The following is a 17,562-nucleotide window of genomic DNA, read 5'->3' as shown; positions in this document are numbered from 1 at the left end:
AAGGCCGAGTCTTTTCTTAGGGCCGATTGTAGGGAGGAGGGAGGGTATGCCCGCCCCTGCCCCAGTCGAGTCGAGACAGCCTTCCAGGCACCCTCCAAGGGCTTCCATGCCTGCGCCAGCGTTATCCGTTAATCTAATGGGACTGAAAAGTGACATCCACCATCTCCAACACCACACACACAAGCACACCACATACCCACCCGCACACTCCCTCTCTCTCCCCTCCTTACCTCTTCTCCATTCACTTTGCCAACACAACCATCTGTACCCCCGGACAAGCGACAACTGTGTCATCGTAGCCCAGAACCGACTCCTTTCGCCACGCTCGCCTCTGCGGGCGCATCAGCCGCATCCTCCGCCCACGACCCTTTACTTCGCTTCCGCACGACTTCGAACCGGGCCCATCAGCTGCACTTGATTCGACAGGTCGACCTTCCCTCCCTCCCTCTCTCTCTCTTTCAGATATCTTCATATCCTCTACCAACACAATGGCCACATCGTCGAGGGCCGCCCAGCGGGCTGTCATCATCAATCCTTTTGCCACCGGCAGGGCCGTGGCTCGTCCTGGCCTCGGCCTCCATCCGGCTGCGCTAGGTCGCCACATCCGTACCTCGCGGCTGCCATCAGACCTGCCCACACGCGCCCTCCTCATTCCACTCAGAGCCATCTCGACCGAGAGGCATGCGACAACGTCTCCAGGTGGCCCCCCTCCAGGCTTCAATGCGGAGCAGGCTAAGAAACCGCTTCCGCCAAGCGACAAGGCCTCCGCTGCCAGCAAGGCCTCACAATCATCCACCGCCACAGAAAGCGTCAAGGCAGACGGTGCAAAGGCGGCAACGTCCACCTCGTCCATTAACGAGCCAACCGGCGAGCCCAAGACGTTGACTGAGCTAGCTGCTAAGAAAGAGGACGATGTTGCGAAGAAGGAGGAGAAGCAGGGCAAGAAGCTGACCCTGGGCCAGAGGATCAAGCATGAGATTCAGCACTACTGGGATGGCACCAAGCTTTTGGCCGCCGAGGTCAAGATCAGCAGCAAGCTGGCGCTCAAGATGGCTGCCGGTTACGAGCTGACCAGACGCGAGAGCCGGCAGTTGTCCCGTACCGTTCAGGATCTGGGCCGCCTGGTTCCATTCTCCGTCTTCATCATCGTGCCTTTTGCTGAGGCACTCCTGCCTATCGCGCTGAGGTTGTTCCCCAATCTGCTCCCTAGCACCTACGAGGCCCAGCAGTCCAAGGACAAGAAGGCCGCCACTCTCCGAGCCACGCGCAAGGAAGTCAGCTCCTTCCTTCGCACCACGCTCAAGGAGACTGGGTTGCCGCTTACCCAAGCGACGACACACAAGGAGGAGTTTGCTACCTTCTTCCGCAAGCTGCGCGCGACTGGGGAGCAGCCTACAAACGAGGATGTCATCAAGGTGTGCAAGGCGTTCCGGGATGACCTGACCCTTGACAACCTCTCACGGCCACAGCTCGTGTCCATGTGCAAATACATGAACCTCAACACTTTCGGCACGGACACCATGCTCCGATACCAGATCCGTCACAGAATGCGGCAGATCAAGCGTGATGACAAGGTCATCAGCTACGAAGGCGTCGACAGCCTTAGCGTAGCTGAGCTCCAGATGGCTTGCGCCAGCCGTGGTATCACCACTCACACCATCTCTCCTGGTCGTCTGCGGGAGGATCTTCAGTCCTGGCTCGACCTGCGTCTCAAGCACGGTGTCCCTTCCACACTGCTTGTGCTGAGCAATATCTTTTCCTACGGCCAGAAGGGGACTCAGGAGAGCGGCTTCCAGGGCCAGATCGAGGCCCTCACGGGTGTTCTGTCCTCTATCCCCGAGGAACTTTACCATGAGATCGAGCTTGAGGTTCACAACGCCGAAGGCGCTGCCACCAACAAGCAGCGCCTCGAGGTCCTCAAGGAGCAGCAGGAGCTTATTGAGGAGGAGAACGAGCAGAACCAAGAGAACCAGGATACAGGCCTCGCCACTCCTAAGGACGTCGATGACATTGACGAGAAGGAAGACCGCATCCACGCCGCCTCTGAGCAAGGCCTTGAAGCCAAGGCTGTCGACGAGGCTCTGGCTGCCGAGAAGGACGAGAAGGCTGCCAGCCAAACCATGGATGCTGTCAAGGAGCAGAAAAAGGAGAACTAAGGCACCATCTCCACCATCTCCATTTATACCAACATGTTGTACAAAAACCACAAGATCGTTTGACCACTCCCATGACGATCTGGGCGCTCGCATCGAATGGGCTTGACCCTGGCTGATTTCAGCTCGACCCGAAGGATGTGTGGCGCTGCCCCAAAACGACGTGTATTCACTATCACTCTACTTCACTTTTATATGTCTGCCTGTTTATTATGTATCTAACATCACAGAAAGCGTTGCGAGGAGGCTGCCGGCATGTCCGGATTCACCGCTCATCGGAAGGTTGATCGGAGGAATGAGCCAGAGCCCCGTAATGCTTTGGAAGCGAACGGAACACTCCCTAAGGAAATGGATGTGGAAATACCAAGGAGTCTGAGCGGGCATGGATACTGATAAGATCAAGCATGAAAAATACTAGACAAAGAACTATAGACTCTTTTTGCCAACATCCATGGGTATCTTTTCTGCCGATTTTGGCCGACATGCACTCGAGGAGGCAATACACTTCGCGTGTTCAGCGGCGTGACCTTTGTAGCAAGAGGAGCACAGCAGTTACTCGGTGTATATGCATACTCTTCACTACGGCAGCGTACGGTTGGCAATGGGATGACGGCGCGCTCGTGTGCGAATGCCTGTCTTCGCGTCATAAATATAGCTGTGGAAAGAACGTTTTCCAAAGGCTTCCCGTCAAGAATCGTTGACCGAGGAGGACGCCTTGACGGGCGAATGATGAGAGAAGGCAAACAACGGACCACCTCACGGGAAGTCTGGGCGGGCTTTCCAAGTCAGTCAGTCAGTCAGTCAGTCAATTTCTGAAACAGCCGCGCGCCTTTCACGAAGCTTTTCAGCTTGGAGGATCTGGAGCTGGAGCTGAAAAGCTTCTTTGTCTTCCTTCGCTCCCCAGCCCTAACATAAAACTTGGGCTTTTAGTGGCGTGGCGTGGCGTGTGTCTGTGAGACAAAAGAGAAAAGCCATGGCATGTATGCATGGACGGAAAGCACCGTTTGCTGGAGGGGTGGTGGCAGACGAGGTGCGAGGATTGGGTGGAGAGAGAGATATCCTTCCGCCATGAGATTCGTGGGCGCTACGTGCGGCAGGTGGTGGTAGTCACTAGCGTTTCTTTGGGGTGAGAGATTGGAATTTTCTGGACTCTGGGTCTCTCTTGGCCTTCTTCTCGGGGAAATTTTTGTCTAGCCTGCTTTGCAGGAAGCATAGAGCAGAGTTTCAGCTTGCGCGTGACGGCTCAAGTCCTTGGCCTTTGCACCCGAACTCCGTACCAGCTCTACACAATCTGTAATCAGTGCATGGGTCTCGCTCGCTGCCCGGGGAGTGGGGGGGCATCATCCGAAAGTGTGATCTTGTCTTGGCTCTACTGCAATTACCTGACGAGCTCGTGGTCATTGTCGCTATTGCTTCTCGTACGTTGCGCGTTATCTGTGACGGCCTCGTATCATACCACGATAGCCTGGCCTGCCTTCGCCTGGCGAGTTGGCAGGCGCCGAACGAATACTTCTGGACGCCTCCAACTCGGGGAGCTGCACAGATCGTAGATTAACTGACGCAAAGTCTATTCCTATGCTGTGCATGGCGTCGTGGGCGGGTTTAGAGTTTCTCCTCAGCCTGTTAGGCATCGCATCAACGCCAAGCTGGAGGGACGGACAAGTTTCTATCTAGCAAGACCACACCCCCCACACGCACATGGTTTCTTCGATACACGCAACAACGTATGCACACGACTACGCGGCTTAGAAGGGGGGTTCCGTGACTGCGAACTTGATTTAATGTGGTCATTATCGTGGTCCACTCTTGGCTGGAACGACGACGACGACGCTCATGACGCATTGGGACTCTTAGAGGGGCTGCTTTTCCCTCTTTCCTTCTGCAGTGACCTTATGTATCTGTGCTCTGGGGGCTCGTCATTCGCTAGGACAGACCAGAAAGCCTGATGATGGAACCAAGGCGAAATCAGTCATCCACACTGCCGTGCCACGCAACCTTGTGCGTCCACTACCATCCAAGCCCCATTGCGTGCTCGATCACTGGAGCTGGTTTCACACCGCACGGCAAGCAGTCGCGTCGTGTGCGAAGCTTGACGAAGAAGACAGTTGCGATCCGTATATGGCAGCCATGGTCATGGGTCATGTGTGCGTGCACATCCCGATCCGGCCCAGCCCAGCGCAGGCACCCGGGGACCAGCGAGGCAGTAGACTCTTGGCAGACGAGTCAGGTCAGGCTTCCTGACGCCCGAGCTTTGCAAGTCCCAGCGGGGAGGAGCCATGTCAAGATAACTTTCACAGATGTCAAAGAGAGCCCGAGACCTGGGCTGGGTGGCTGGAATCCCGCCCAGCACAGCCAACACCGCCCCAAGAAGGCCCAGCGGGTCAGGATATTTTTAGAGAAACAGGCACGCTTACCAAATCAAGGGGCCCTCTGATGTCCGCGAGGTCTGATTGGCTGCAGCAGACATCCCACATCGTGGCTGAGCGCACCCATGGCCCCGGATGAACCCTGCGTCTGCGTCCCAAGTGTGGTTGGGAAATACGAGCAAGGATTTCGCCTTCGTCGTGGAGCACTTCGCTAGGTCTTGCGGTGCGTGCAGAGACTTCGTCAATCATTGCGTCGTCTGGGGCGGGCAGCCCGAACTCGGAGCACTTGTTGTCGATTGGGACTTTCACTGCTCGGTGGCGCGAACACCGCGTCACTGCTTCGCCAGTGCCAAGGACGGTAGCTTGGTCTTGACAAGTGATAGTCACGGCTCTCTTCTCGAGGTGAGGCTGGAGTTGAACTGTAGTGAACTCACGCAGCGCTGTCCCTGTGCGTGTCCATCCCCCTGACGCTCAGAATATTCCCAAAGCGTCTCAAGAGGCGGAGGAGGTGCAGGACTCATTGAGCAGGTCTGACAGCTTGTCGTGCTTTGGACAAGCCCGCGGCGTGCCCTGAAGCGACAAAGTTGCCGGGACAGCTGACTGTGTGCTGTTGTTTGTTCCCCCCATCGTTGGGTGCCGTTGCGACGAGGCCCATTGCTCCCCCACAAGGGTTGCCCGTCCGACTCCACTATGATGCGGATCGGCACCCCTGGACGCGTCACGTCAACATGAGCATCGACATTTTGACAAGTGGGTGCTGGGTGCAACAGGCTTCCATGGACGATCAGTGTTTCGAGCGGGCAGGTGTTTTGGCAGACGAAAAACCCGCAGTGGGATGCCGATCTTGAAACGGGCGGGCGTAAACAATGGTGCACAGTATCTGTATATCTCTATCGCTCTCGGGGAGAACCATCCACCAGCGTGAAGTAGCGCCCCATCGTCAGATACCCCGATTACATCAGCGGTAGGGCTCGTCAAGTGAGAATGAACCCTGTCTTGGGTGTCGCCGTGTCCGCCACAGAGATTGGGTCTTACATACGCGCATGGGCATACCAGCGAGCATCAGGACCACAACAGCCTGAACTGGAAACAAGTTGGCCAAGGGACATTTGGATAATTAACAGGACCCTAGTTTTGGGCCACTGAAGAAACAATGCTGTGTTGAGCGATACCGCGCTGCTGCTGCTACTGGCCACAAATCGCGAGGGGCAACGCAAAGGTCCATTAGTGGCAGGGAAATGCCCGGAATCCCTTCACTTCTTGCTGGCCTCATCAGCCGAGATTCAGCCTCGAAATAGTCGTGCACCAGGGCCCGTTGCTATTCTTGTGAACCTGGTCCTGATCCTGCGAAAGCGTGCCGGAGCTGAGGCTGCGCTGGCGCAGTTACCTATCTCCTCGAGGCCTATTAACCACTGACCAGCCGCACCCCCGCCGTCAGCCTCCTTGCCGGTTCTGGTTTAACGCGGTCAGCAATGGCAGCGAGGGTTCCCAGACCGCAAGGCAGCCTGTATGGAGTGCGGAGGCTGAGAGGACCAGTCAGTCACCTTGGCACTTGCACGGGTCCCAAACACGCCAATGCCAATGTCAGCCGTAGGTTTTAGAGTGTATCGCGGCCAAGTACGCCACCACTTGCAACTTAGTTCGTGCAGGCTCCGGTAGTGGGCGGTCTCCTAGAAGATGAGGAGGGGAAGGCAGGTCGTATGGGGGTGGGTTGAGAGGGAGGTCAAAAAGGTCATGCTCTGCCCTGCTCGAGACAGAATGATATCCCGAAATGGGCGAAATGAAGGAAGCCGGACAAAAGAGACTGCTCGCTATCGCTATCTGCAGCTTTCCGCTGTCGCTGCCGCTGCCGCTGCTGAAGTGTGTATGCCTGTCGTCTCATGCTGCTGCGCCTCGACGGCTGTTGCTGAGAGCAAAGAGGCATTGTTGCCGTGCCGGCTCAGCCTGGCGCAGTGGCAGGGATGGCTGGGCCGCTTCAGCCCCTGGCTGCCTCCAGAAAGTTAGCCTTAGTGCCTGAGCTCAGCCCGCCTGCCCACGCAGCCCACGCAACCACCCACCCATGGCCACGCTCGTACAGCTAATGCGGCCTGACAGTTAAATGCCCACGCTCACGCCGGCTTTGTCGACCTGCCGACTCTTCCAGCCCATCCTCTCCGTTTCATATTTCCCATCCGTGCGTTCTTCCCTCGTTTGTCTTCGCCGCTGCTGCAGTCTTCGTTCTCGCCAGCAGCTCAGCGTCCCGACAAACACTCCCACCGCAACCACCATCACCACCACCACCAATACTCGCCCGGATTGCAACTCCCCCACAGTCTGCCCAGCATGAGTGTCGGCCGCTACTTCTGCGTGGCCCTGCCATTTGTCCTGACCGTCGCTAGCATCGTGTGCGTGCTGATTGCCGGTCTGACTGGAGTCGTCAACAACAACCTCTATCTTATGAAGCTCAACCTCACCGAGACCTCCATCGACGCCACCGAGCTCGCTGCCCTCCTCAACGGCATCACGGACCTTCAGAACGTCAACCTCAACAACCTCAACATCAGCGACTCGCAGATCCAGACCACCCTGCAGAACCTCGAGCAAAACCTCCAGAACCTTCCCAGCAGCGTGAGCAACAGCGTCCAGAACAAGCGCAACACCGGCACCTGGCACGACAGCTCTCTGATCCAGGAGCTCGGCATTCCCACGGGCTCCAACGCTGAGACCGCCGCCACCGCCAAGAACATTACCGCCCAGCAGCTCGGCCTCGCCAACACCTACCAGGTCACCGTCTGGGGCTACTGCGCCGACTGGCCCAATGGCGTCCACAACTGCACCGCCCCCAGGTTCAACTGGGCCGAGAACCAGCTCAACACCAAGGCGCTTGCCGAGTTCAACAAGCTCGCCGGCATCAACATCACCATTCCCGCCGAGGTTGAGAAGGGCCTGGATGCGTTCGAGCAGGTGGCCAAGTGGACGCAGATCATCTTCATCATTGCCTGCATTGCTCTCGGCATCGAGTTCGTTGTTGGCATTTTCACTGCCTGCTCTCGTGCCGTCTCCTGCGTCACCTGGCTCGTGTCCTTCATTGCCACGGCTGCTGTCATCGCCGCCGCGGCCTTGATGACCACTCTCTCTCTTGTCGTTGTCGGTGCTGTCGAGGGCAGCCTGAGCAAGTACGGTGCCAACGCCCACGTCAACACCACCTTCCTTGCCATCATCTGGCTCGGTGCCGCCTTTGCCCTCGCCGCCAGCTTCTTCTGGCTCTTCTCCATCTGCTGCTGCAAGCCCGAGAGCCGCCCCCACAAGTCGCGCTCCTCGCACGCCGACGGCGAGAAGCTCCTGCCGGTTGGTGCCTACCAGCCCATTGGCGAGCACCACGCCGGCCGCAACAACTACAACTATGGCGTTCCTCAGCGCGGCGGTGCCCGCTCCGATCTCGCCTACGAGCCCTACTCGCACTCTAATGTCTAAATGGAAGTTGAGAAGTGCCCGAGTATTCGTACCGATGAGTACAAGCCATCAAAGTCTGCAGATTCACGAGTCTTCCACTGGATAAGCTTGAGGCTGAGATGTAGAATGATGAAGAAAGGATAGAACAGCTATGATATGAATTGCGCTCTTGCATTTGCCCGGCGTCTATTGGTTGATATTCTGGTTTTATGAAGGGATTTGGGAAACGCAACGAGGCACAAGGGATTTGGACAGACCACATTTTGTCAATAAAAACACTTCCACACAACTACTTCGAATTCTGAAAGTGCAAACGAGTTGATATCACGCTAGACCCTGCGCTGTTGAGTGCATCCTCAAGGGAGGTCCGTGATATTGTGAAGCGGTATGCCATTGTAACGTGACGCCGCATTTTCTGACGGAACGACACGACCAAGGAGCAGGGGAAGGCCGTTGATTCAATGGACATGATGGACTTGAGTCCGCTCGAATAATGCATCCTGAGGGCCCTCGTTCAAGGATGACGCTAAGGCATTGAGGGTAGGTACAGTTTGTAACCCCACGCCCCACCACAACTTTTTTTCCATTCGCGGGCAAAACACCTTCCATGTGTCAGGCGAGCGGCCATATCTTGCGATAACATCTAGAGGGACAAAGTATTTCATGGCAACATCGGGCGGTGCTCGATTCAAGTGATGCTTTTACGTCGATTGCGCACTGGAAGGGCAAAATTCTGAGGTGCGTGAGTCAAGCTCTTCATCGTTGCGCTTCTCCAAAATTTCAAGACAATGTAGAGCCTGTTTTTTCTCCTCCGTGTCCGAGTTGAGACGGAGGGGGCCGGACCAGTGGTAATTAGTGACTGGAGAGCGCCATCGGTCTTTCATCTTGAAGCGTGGTTCTATCTCTTTTGGAAGTTTCCCGAATCCAGCATTTCCTTGAGAATCAGGACGGCGCCTGTTGCAGTATTGCAAAGCGGTTCTCGTGACTTTCCAGTCCTGCTATCCCGTTGGATACTACTTTTCAAAAGAACACGGGCAGGTTGTAACAAGAAGTTCTTATGCTAATCTACTACACAGGCCCATGATTCGAGGCACTAGCGATGGCACCCATTATACCTGCCGGCCATGACTGCGGCCACAGCGGCGCCAGAGAAGAGAGGCACAGTCAAGGGGCAAGTCCAGCGGGGGCCATGACCACGAGAGAATACCCTCTGGCTCGCCGGTGCGGGCTGCGGCGAGAGCATGTCCATGCGCCCATCACTGCGCTGGCGTTCTACACGCCTGCTGCCTCGGCGTCAGACTCGGCCCGTGGTGCATCCCGTGCAAGGAGATATCTGCTTGCTGCGGAGGACACGGATCTGCAGATTTACGATGTATCAGCGTCTTCAGACGAGGACTCCCTCCCGACAGTGGGGAGCAACTTAAGCGGCGACGAGGCCATTCGGGAGGAGAGCGCAGCCCCTGGCGGGACAGCACATGAGCAGAGGCTGCTCAAGCAAATACCAATCTTCAGGGCGCAGTCGGTTCATGGCATTTCCATCCGCTACCAGACGCGGGGAGAGAAGGCCGACGACGATCGGATCCTGATCTGGGGTGGGTACTCGGTCGCCGTGCTCTCAGCCAAGGCGCTCTTTGAGGGAATAGTTGAGACCACGAAAGGCGACGAGGACGACATCTGCAGTCGAGGCCGAAGTGTCGAGTATATTGCCGAGTTCAGGGCCCCCGACTGGATCTTCGACGCCAAGATCTCTCCCTCCGACCGGGACCGCGTGGTCATGCTCACCGCGCACAACGAGATCGTCGAGGCGCGAGTCACGCGGTCAGTCGCTACGTCCGCGGCGGGCGGCAGGGACGGATTGGCCCTCGAGATGGTCAGCGTGCGCTCCCCGTCGCGGCCGATCTTGTACGCCGGGAATCTGCTGTGGCTGGGCACAGATTGTGTCCTGGTGGCGGCAGGCACCGTGTTCGGCGAGGTCGTCGTGTGGAAGTGGCATGCCCAGCGCCCGGAACGCGCCCCCTCGCCCCCCAGTGAGCACGAGGTGTGGTGCGAGCACTTGTTTGCGTTCTCGGGACACGAGGGGTCGATATTTGGGATACAGATATCGCCCGAACTTGTCGTGCCTGGATCGGAGCGGCCGGTGCGCTTGCTGGCTACGTGTAGCGACGACAGGACGGTCAGGGTATGGGACATTACAGAAAGCCAGATCCAAGAAAGTGCTGCCGACCTCAAACCGCGCGATGTCAGTGTGAGTCTGCCGGAAGCGAGGGAGACTGGCTTTGGTCCGAACGGGAACACCACCACCAAACAAGATGAGCCCACAGGAGGAGGCGGAAAATCAACACAGTTGGAGGCTGACAGCGCAAGACGATGCGTGGCTATTGCTATGGGGCACATATCAAGGATCTGGCATGTCAAATTTGCAGAACCTCGTCCAGGATCTTCAAATGTGTTTCCCATAAACTCATTCGGCGAGGATGCCACGGCACAGAAGTGGCACTTGTCCTTTGGGCCGCAGCAGCAGACCGCAACGGCTTCCAGGAACGCCTCGGCCAAGACAAGGATTTCGACATTGGGTGAGGCGGCTCTGACGCACCAGGCAATCTATCGAAATCATACAGGAAAACACATATGGTCAAGAGCAGTGTTGAGCCATCTGGATGATAGTGTCACAATAGCGACTGGCGGATCGGATGGCAAAATCGCACTTGTTCGTGACAAAGACGAGGCCATGAGTGTCGATGGACAAGGTTCATGGGAAAAGACTTACTCTCTGGAGAGCCTGGCCAAGATTTCAGGAGCCGAGCCTCTCCCTGAGCCCAAACCACCAATCGTCGAGACCGTCGTATCGACCCAAGATAGTGGAGAGGAGAAACCCAAGAAGAAGGTCAAACCACCAAAACCGCCAAAGGAGAGCTTCCAGCGTTATACCTTCATCTCCGAGGACAAGCTGCTAGTCATTACAAACCAAGGCCGCTGCTTTGTCGGCACGATACAGGGCCAAGAGATCGAGTGGAAAGCGCTCGCAATCCCGGAAGGAATGCGCACATCATTGACCGGATACTCGGTTGTCGAATCGTCTTTGGTGACATCAACTGCCTACATCGGCACGAGTCGTGGAGAGGTCTTTGCGCTCTCAGATGAAGATAACGCCACGCCTCGTCTTGTGACCACCGTCCCGGGCAAGATTGCAGACCTTTTCTGTCTCTCCGATGAGCAACGGCAAGGGGAACAGCCCAGTTATGGGCATGATACAAAACTCATGATTACCGTTCTCGGAGCTGCTACGGCAGCTATAGTCTCGATCAGCGGTCGTTGCGCAGTAACCGCGACAGTGGCCGTAGAGCTCGAAAAGGGATTTGTCACTACAGCTGCGAGTCTGGCTGACGACACTTTAATACTGGGGTCTCGTAACGGCGCCATATCAATATTTAGTCGGAACGAGGCTACCTCTCCATACACGGTTGCGCAGACGCTCAGCGCAAGGCTCACCGACGCCATCACTTCTATAGTGCTTTTGCCACGACAGACCGGCTCAATAGCCAATTACTTCCTCGCCACTTGCCGTGATGGCAAGTACAGGATATATCAGAGACGGATCCCTACTAATGCCAAGAAATCTCAAGAAGCCATTGTGTTACTACAGGAAACATCGCCACCTTTTGGGCCGCTCATTGAACAAGCTTGGTTCACCAACAATGCAAGTACAAACACAATAGAGCTGATGCTTTGCGGGTTCCGCAGCACAAACGCCGTCCTCTGGAACGCGACACAGCAGCGCGAGGTGGCAACAGTGGACTGTGGTGGTGCTCATCGGAGCTTTGCCATGACCTTGCTACAGAGAAAGAATCGGAAGCAACAGCAGCAGCAGCAGCGGCAGGGTTCACCCGACGGGTTCCGGTTTGTTTTCACAAAGGCCTCGGAAATGCACATATTCTCCCAAGGCCGATCGCAGGCACAGACTATCAAGCCAGGCAGTCACGGGCGCGAGATCCGCGCAGTGAGCTCTTCTGGCCAGTACACAGCTACAGCCGCAGAGGACACGGTCATCCGGATTCACAAGTACACACCTCCGTCGCCCAGCGGATTCAGGAGCCAAACCAGCGGTGGCGGCTCATTCCGGTGCGTCGCAACGATCGAGAAGCACGCGACAGGCATCCAGGCCTTGCGCTGGCATGAGAACGAGTACCTCTTTAGCAGTGGGGGCAACGAGGAGTTCTTTGTGTGGAAGGCGAACCAGGTTGAGAGCGACGTCTGCCCGCTGGGAGTCGCCTGCGAGGCCGTGTTCAGGGACAAGTCTGAGATTGGCGACCTGCGCATCATGGACTTTGACGTAGAGCCGATGATGGATGATGATGGCGGCGCTGACAACGGCGGAGAGGGCATGCAGTTCTGCATCACCATGGCCTTGTCCAACTCGACGGTCCAAAGCTACCTCTACTCGAGTGCTGGGGGGTTCCGCCTTCTCGGCAGGAGGCACTACACGGGTGCTTGCCTGATGCAGCTCCGTCATCTGGGCTTCTCCTCGTCGTCCACTGATGACCATATTCGGAGGCAGCCGCATGTACTCACTGCGTCGACGGATGGTCATCTTGCCGTCTTTGTCGGTGTGCAGCCAGATCTAGGTATTGAACCGGTCACACCCGAGACGATGGACGGAGCGTCTCCACAGGCCAGTCGCGCCCGACACGCTGCTGCCGACAAGACATCCCTAATCGCGAGGCTTCATCAGAGCGGCATCAAGTCCCTCGACATGCTTCGGCTTCCTACTTCGTCCCCCTGCGCCTCCTCATCATACCTCGTAGTCACAGGTGGCGACGACAACGCCCTCGGCGTAATGCACCTCTCCTACACCGCATCAACAGCCAAATATAAAGTCCAGGGGAAGTTCATCGTGCGATCCGCGCACGCGGCCGCCGTGACGGGGATCGGCATCGTGCGGCTCGAGAACGGCGGCCGCGATGCCGTGGTGGCCAGCACGAGCAACGACCAGCGGGTCAAGACGTGGAGGGTCGTGGGGTGGCAGGAGCCTGAAGCAACCAGGGTCCTCCTCGTGGGCGATGAGTACAGCGGCGTGGCCGACTCTGGCGATTTGGAGATCATCAGCCGTGGGGGTCTTGGCGGTGATGGCGATGATGGTGAAGCTTTCACAGCAGGGAGCTTCATCGTGGGTGGTGTGGGCATGGAAGTCTGGCGCGTATAGAAGTACCAGTCACGGGGCTGGACCATCCTTGATTGATGGGTCTTCTTTGGTGAAGAAGCTTTGAGGACAAGGTCTGATCCATGGGATGGATTCATGCTGCTCATAAAGAGCTCGAGGGAGTTGACCCCAATTTCCCAGCCGACATTGTGTTTATTGGGGAATCGCAACCACGAGATCTAGATCTCCGTCTTCCACTACAGCCTGTTGAGTTCCGTCCTATTAATGCGCGTAGCCTTTCCCATGCCATGCTCTTGAGGCTACCACTGCTGACCGTCACCACGGTCGCCCTCGTCTGGACTGTCCTCTGAGAGCTCCAAGCCGTAGCTAGAAAACGAGCATATGCAGTTTGGACACTGCCCCGAGGACATCAACTGCCGAAACTGTCCCTCAGAGCGCTGGGGGCTCGAGAGAGCAGTATTATGACTAGGGAGACCTGAGTCCAGATACGTCCCATTCCACTAGTCTAACGAGGACGCCTTGCAAAAACCATTTCGCACAAGTATTGGTCACTTTACATGCCCAAAACGCACATCATGTGGGGAACTTTAAAGCTTTGCCACGCCTTAGCATTTGGTGTTTGTAACCGGCAGACCTGGTGATCACCGTACGTTGTCAAGTTGTTGAGGGGAAGCCCACACACTATCGGCAGAAGCACTGGTGCGCCTAGTTTGAATAGATTCTTCGCTCATAATCAATCCCATGTGGTTCCGTTTGTTCATCCGTCATCGAACAACACCAAGCGCTCTTTCAAGACCAGGAGCATCCGGGACTTACACGCAGATCCATCAAACTCCGCCTAATCCGTCCCTGTCAACGAGAAACCCGCCACGATCCTTGTTTGCGTCGAGCATGCTTGAGATTGATCACCCAGAGATCCAGGTGTACTGATACACCCACGGCCGCCCCCTGAACGAGATGCAAAGACCCAAGACACTTTTCAACCACGTCGTGCCTTATCTGCAGAATGGCGTCTCCGTCGATTTTTCCGCAACAGGAGCAATGTCCGAACTTGTGCAGCTCGGGGGGGCCAAAAGATTGCCCGGCACGAACAACGTTCTTGCCCCGTGCAGGAGGATGCTGGCAAGCGACATCTCGCTAGGTCTGGCGACAGCACTTTGGCGTGGGAGAGGCCGCTCATTTCTGATAACTTAACTGTGTGCCTACTGCGCGCACCTGCAAGCAGTGCCACCGTATACAACCAACATTGTCCGTGTGAAATCCTCCACGAGGACGAGCATCGTGCTCCGGCCACACGCGCGCGTCTCAGAATAACCTCGAGGATCTGTTATACTCATGTAGATAGATGATTGGCTGGTCGCAGTCGAGGCCAAAGCTGAAGAGGGTGTGAATAGCCCTGTCTTTCCGCTGTCGAAATGCGTGTCAGAGCATTGGGGTCCAGGCAATGAAATCCCAGAGAGAGGCACATCATCCTGGGAGGACACCCCTCGGCCCGAGACGCCACCAACGATGGGCCATCAGCATCGTGGTCAGCCACGGCGTCCGTCCCTGCACTTCCAGGTGTAATGTCATCCTGCCGCCTATGCAACCACAGAATCTGGGAAGTTGCAGTGTGGGAGGGCCAGATCACGATCTCTGACGCTGACTTCACTTGAAATCATACCCATGGAGTACATGCAAAGCGGTTGCGCTGGAGGGTGTAAGCCGCGTAGCCAGATAGGTGATATGTGCTTTTATCGTCTCAAATTACCGCTTTCGCACGGCGAATTTAACCACAAGATGGCCTCTCCGAGCTCTGAGCAGGATTCTGAAGGCATATCTTGATCTGCCCACACTTTCCATGTCGCAAAGTATGGCCCTTATAATCGCAATCTACAGTCTAATGTGTGTGCGCCTCAACGTGAATCATATGCGGAATGGAGTCATCGCTGTTTGTTGAGTTGAGTTGACTTGGGAGGCACTACCAGAGGGTCAACCGTCGAGCAGCCCTGACTCACCTTCCCTGACAAGACTTTGATCAACTCGTTGCTCATGACTGATCTGCACGAGCGCGCTCGTGCATACCACTTTCGATGCGCAGCCGCTACTTGCAGCCCAGCGTGATACACGTTTACCCCGCTGACGCAGGTCATGTTCTAGTGTTTTCAAGCAGATGGGCGGTCTCTGCCAGTCTCAGTTGCGTCGTTCCGTGCCTTCAGCGCTTTCGGGATCTTGTGAGATAAACAAAATACCCGACAAGTAGCCGGAACTGAGCATGCCATGCTCATCAAGTGCCAAAGTAGGAAAAAGACCTCGGCATCATCTGGGGATTGATGGCCTTCCGAGACGCCAGGACTCGGGCCGAGTCAAAATCATTGGTGGAGAGCTCGCGCTGCAGGCGGTCTGAGGCTAGATAGGGCGGGTTGGGATTACATTGCTGCATGCATCCCCAGCCGTTTTCATCGCAAGTCCAATGAGTATGCTTCTCCGTGACGGTCAGGTGTGTCACTGCTGCATGCCTTGGCCCCCGAGAAGTAAAGTGTGCAAGACGTTAGGGTCAAATCAGGCGCACGACCATCATATTTGCCAGGTAATGCCACGTCGGAACACGAGCGCTGTGCGATAATGGATCGAGATCCTCGGTGGTCCGGTCATCGTCTCCAAAACGATATGCATCGAGGGGCACACTGACGGAGCAGTGCCTATAGTAGAGAAGGCTCTCAATTGTCCTGCTGTGGTCGCCACGGTGTCGAACCGTAGGCTTGCAAGTATCGCGCCTGCGTGGACCGCCAACCCGTGCCAATGGCTGGCACACGGTTCAGAGGACGGGAGTATGCTCTTTCCCTTGGGTCCCATAATATTCCTGCTGGCACTAGCGATTGTCATATGGGAGCTATGTATCGTTTGCCCAGTCGCAGCGAGAGTGCGGATATCCCACGACGTAATCTCCACGACTTCCTGGTTTTGCCAGCTGTTGAGTTCGGCCAGCGACGCCGGCCATCATTTTCGATGGTCGTGGACCGCTGGCGCCTCGTGTGGCTTTTCGTGTCTTTCGGGAGGTAGTCTAGAAAAGCGGCTTGACGTATGGAGTATCAAGGCAGTCAAGTCAGTATTGGTCTTAGCGGAACTTCCCACTGCTGGAAGCATGCAGCGGGCAGTACACTAAGCTGGCCTCACCGTCGCGATGCTCTTCGGGGCGCAGCAACACTCCGTGCAGTCTTGTCTTGTGGGGCACGTATGAGAATGCAGCGTTAAGCGCTGACCCAAACCACCGGAGGCCGTGAGACTTGGAACAGCCTTGTCACTGCATGTGCAGTGCTCCATCGTGAATGCAGGACTCCCTGTCTGTTGCTGGCCGCATTGTGCAGGAGGTGCTGCCACGACTTGCAGCGTGGATACCGTAACAGCCTCCGAGACCAGGGGGAGGAAACCGGGGGAGGATGGAGACCCATGTGATTTTGTCTCTCTGTGTTGGAGGGGTTTCACTCTCTGATCCCAATTGACTCAGTCCTGAGTGATGGAACTTTGCACCACTGCTGCAATAACACTGCCGTCTCCTCAGCCCAGCCCCGGTTTCACGACGGGAGGGGAATGATGTGCCGCTGTGCCCTTCGGCAATGCTGTCCTGGCAAATCACATGCTCTAGCAGTGTCAAGCACTTGAGCATTGATCACGATTGATCCTACTATTGGGTGTTCCCAATGCGCAAGCGTACAGGTTCGCAAGATGCCCCTGCTCGTGTTGGGATGGTCGACTGCGCACCACGAGACCGGGAACCGGTTCGCGTCCCCTGGGCGAGGAAAGCAGTGCCACTGTACCTGCAAGTATGGGACGATGTGATGGCTGTGGCTCTGCCTGCCTGGCCGGGTGCCTGGACGACGAATTGATCCAGGAATGGGATGCAGCAGGAAGGACCAGATCTCGCGCGGTCCAGCAGGGTCCAGCGGCGCGATGTGACTGTTCTGGAAAACCATCCCGCTGCACGTAATTGAGTGCGCATGGACGGAAGAATGGAACCTCTGGGCTGCATTTTCCAGGCGGGCTGAGCTCGGGTGTGCTGTGCTTGAGCAGGGTTTTGCCCGCGCCAGGCTGGATCGTCTTGTGGGCTGTTTGTCACGACGAGGACTGAAGGTGCAGAGTTTGCTCAAGAGGAATCTCTGTTGGCGTTGGTGGTGGTGATGATGATGATGGCACTGTCGAGCGGCGAAGGCGTGTGTCTGTTGTTTCGTCGCACCCTCCGCTCCTGCCCAACCTTGGAAGTTCCTGCTCAAGGCTGGACCGCTCCTTCCTGCCTCCGTGCCTGCCGTGCCATGCGCCTACAGCTCCTGGTCCTTGCCGCTCTCCTTCGATACGCTTACTTACCAGGCACGCCGACCACGGAAGTGCCCACACGGCAACGAGCAGGACGCTCAAAAGTTTGGGTCTCTGCGTTCTCAAGCTCGCAAACACCAGAGCCCACCAGCTGTTGTCGTCA

General features: G+C 56.5%; 4 protein-coding genes across 4 annotated transcripts; all 4 read left to right on the top strand.

The window, feature by feature from the left end:
• Window positions 1-632: 632 nt before the first annotated feature.
• On the top strand, window positions 633-2,099 carry B0I36DRAFT_224260 (LETM1-like protein-domain-containing protein; the record flags this gene model as incomplete). The annotated part of the gene is made up of 1 exon (XM_046149050.1): window positions 633-2,099. A coding segment is annotated over one exon (1,467 nt), but the record flags the coding sequence as incomplete, so codon positions are not given.
• A 1,624-nt stretch (window positions 2,100-3,723) lies between these two features.
• Window positions 3,724-4,625, top strand: B0I36DRAFT_327577 (uncharacterized protein). Its single transcript, XM_046154490.1, has one exon. The coding sequence runs from the start codon at window positions 4,099-4,101 to the stop codon at window positions 4,585-4,587; it is 489 nt and encodes a 162-aa protein (XP_046010457.1). The 5' UTR covers window positions 3,724-4,098; the 3' UTR covers window positions 4,588-4,625.
• Window positions 4,626-6,580: 1,955 nt separating this feature from the next.
• B0I36DRAFT_327575 (SUR7/PalI family-domain-containing protein) lies at window positions 6,581-8,240 on the top strand. The gene has a single exon (XM_046154489.1). It carries the CDS (start codon window positions 6,842-6,844, stop codon window positions 7,970-7,972), a length of 1,131 nt encoding a protein of 376 aa, XP_046010456.1. The 5' UTR covers window positions 6,581-6,841; the 3' UTR covers window positions 7,973-8,240.
• Window positions 8,241-9,050: 810 nt separating this feature from the next.
• Window positions 9,051-13,151, top strand: B0I36DRAFT_351162 (uncharacterized protein; the record flags this gene model as incomplete). Its single annotated transcript, XM_046156989.1, has 1 exon — window positions 9,051-13,151. One exon carries the CDS (start codon window positions 9,051-9,053, stop codon window positions 13,149-13,151), a length of 4,101 nt encoding a protein of 1,366 aa, XP_046010455.1.
• Between the last annotated feature and the right edge of the window lie 4,411 nt (window positions 13,152-17,562).

Source organism: Microdochium trichocladiopsis (assembly GCF_020744255.1).
Source record: "Microdochium trichocladiopsis strain MPI-CAGE-CH-0230 chromosome Unknown B0I36scaffold_7, whole genome shotgun sequence".
Classification (NCBI taxonomy): Eukaryota; Fungi; Ascomycota; class Sordariomycetes; order Xylariales; family Microdochiaceae; genus Microdochium; species Microdochium trichocladiopsis.
This window is presented reverse-complemented; position numbering and strand designations above follow the sequence as displayed.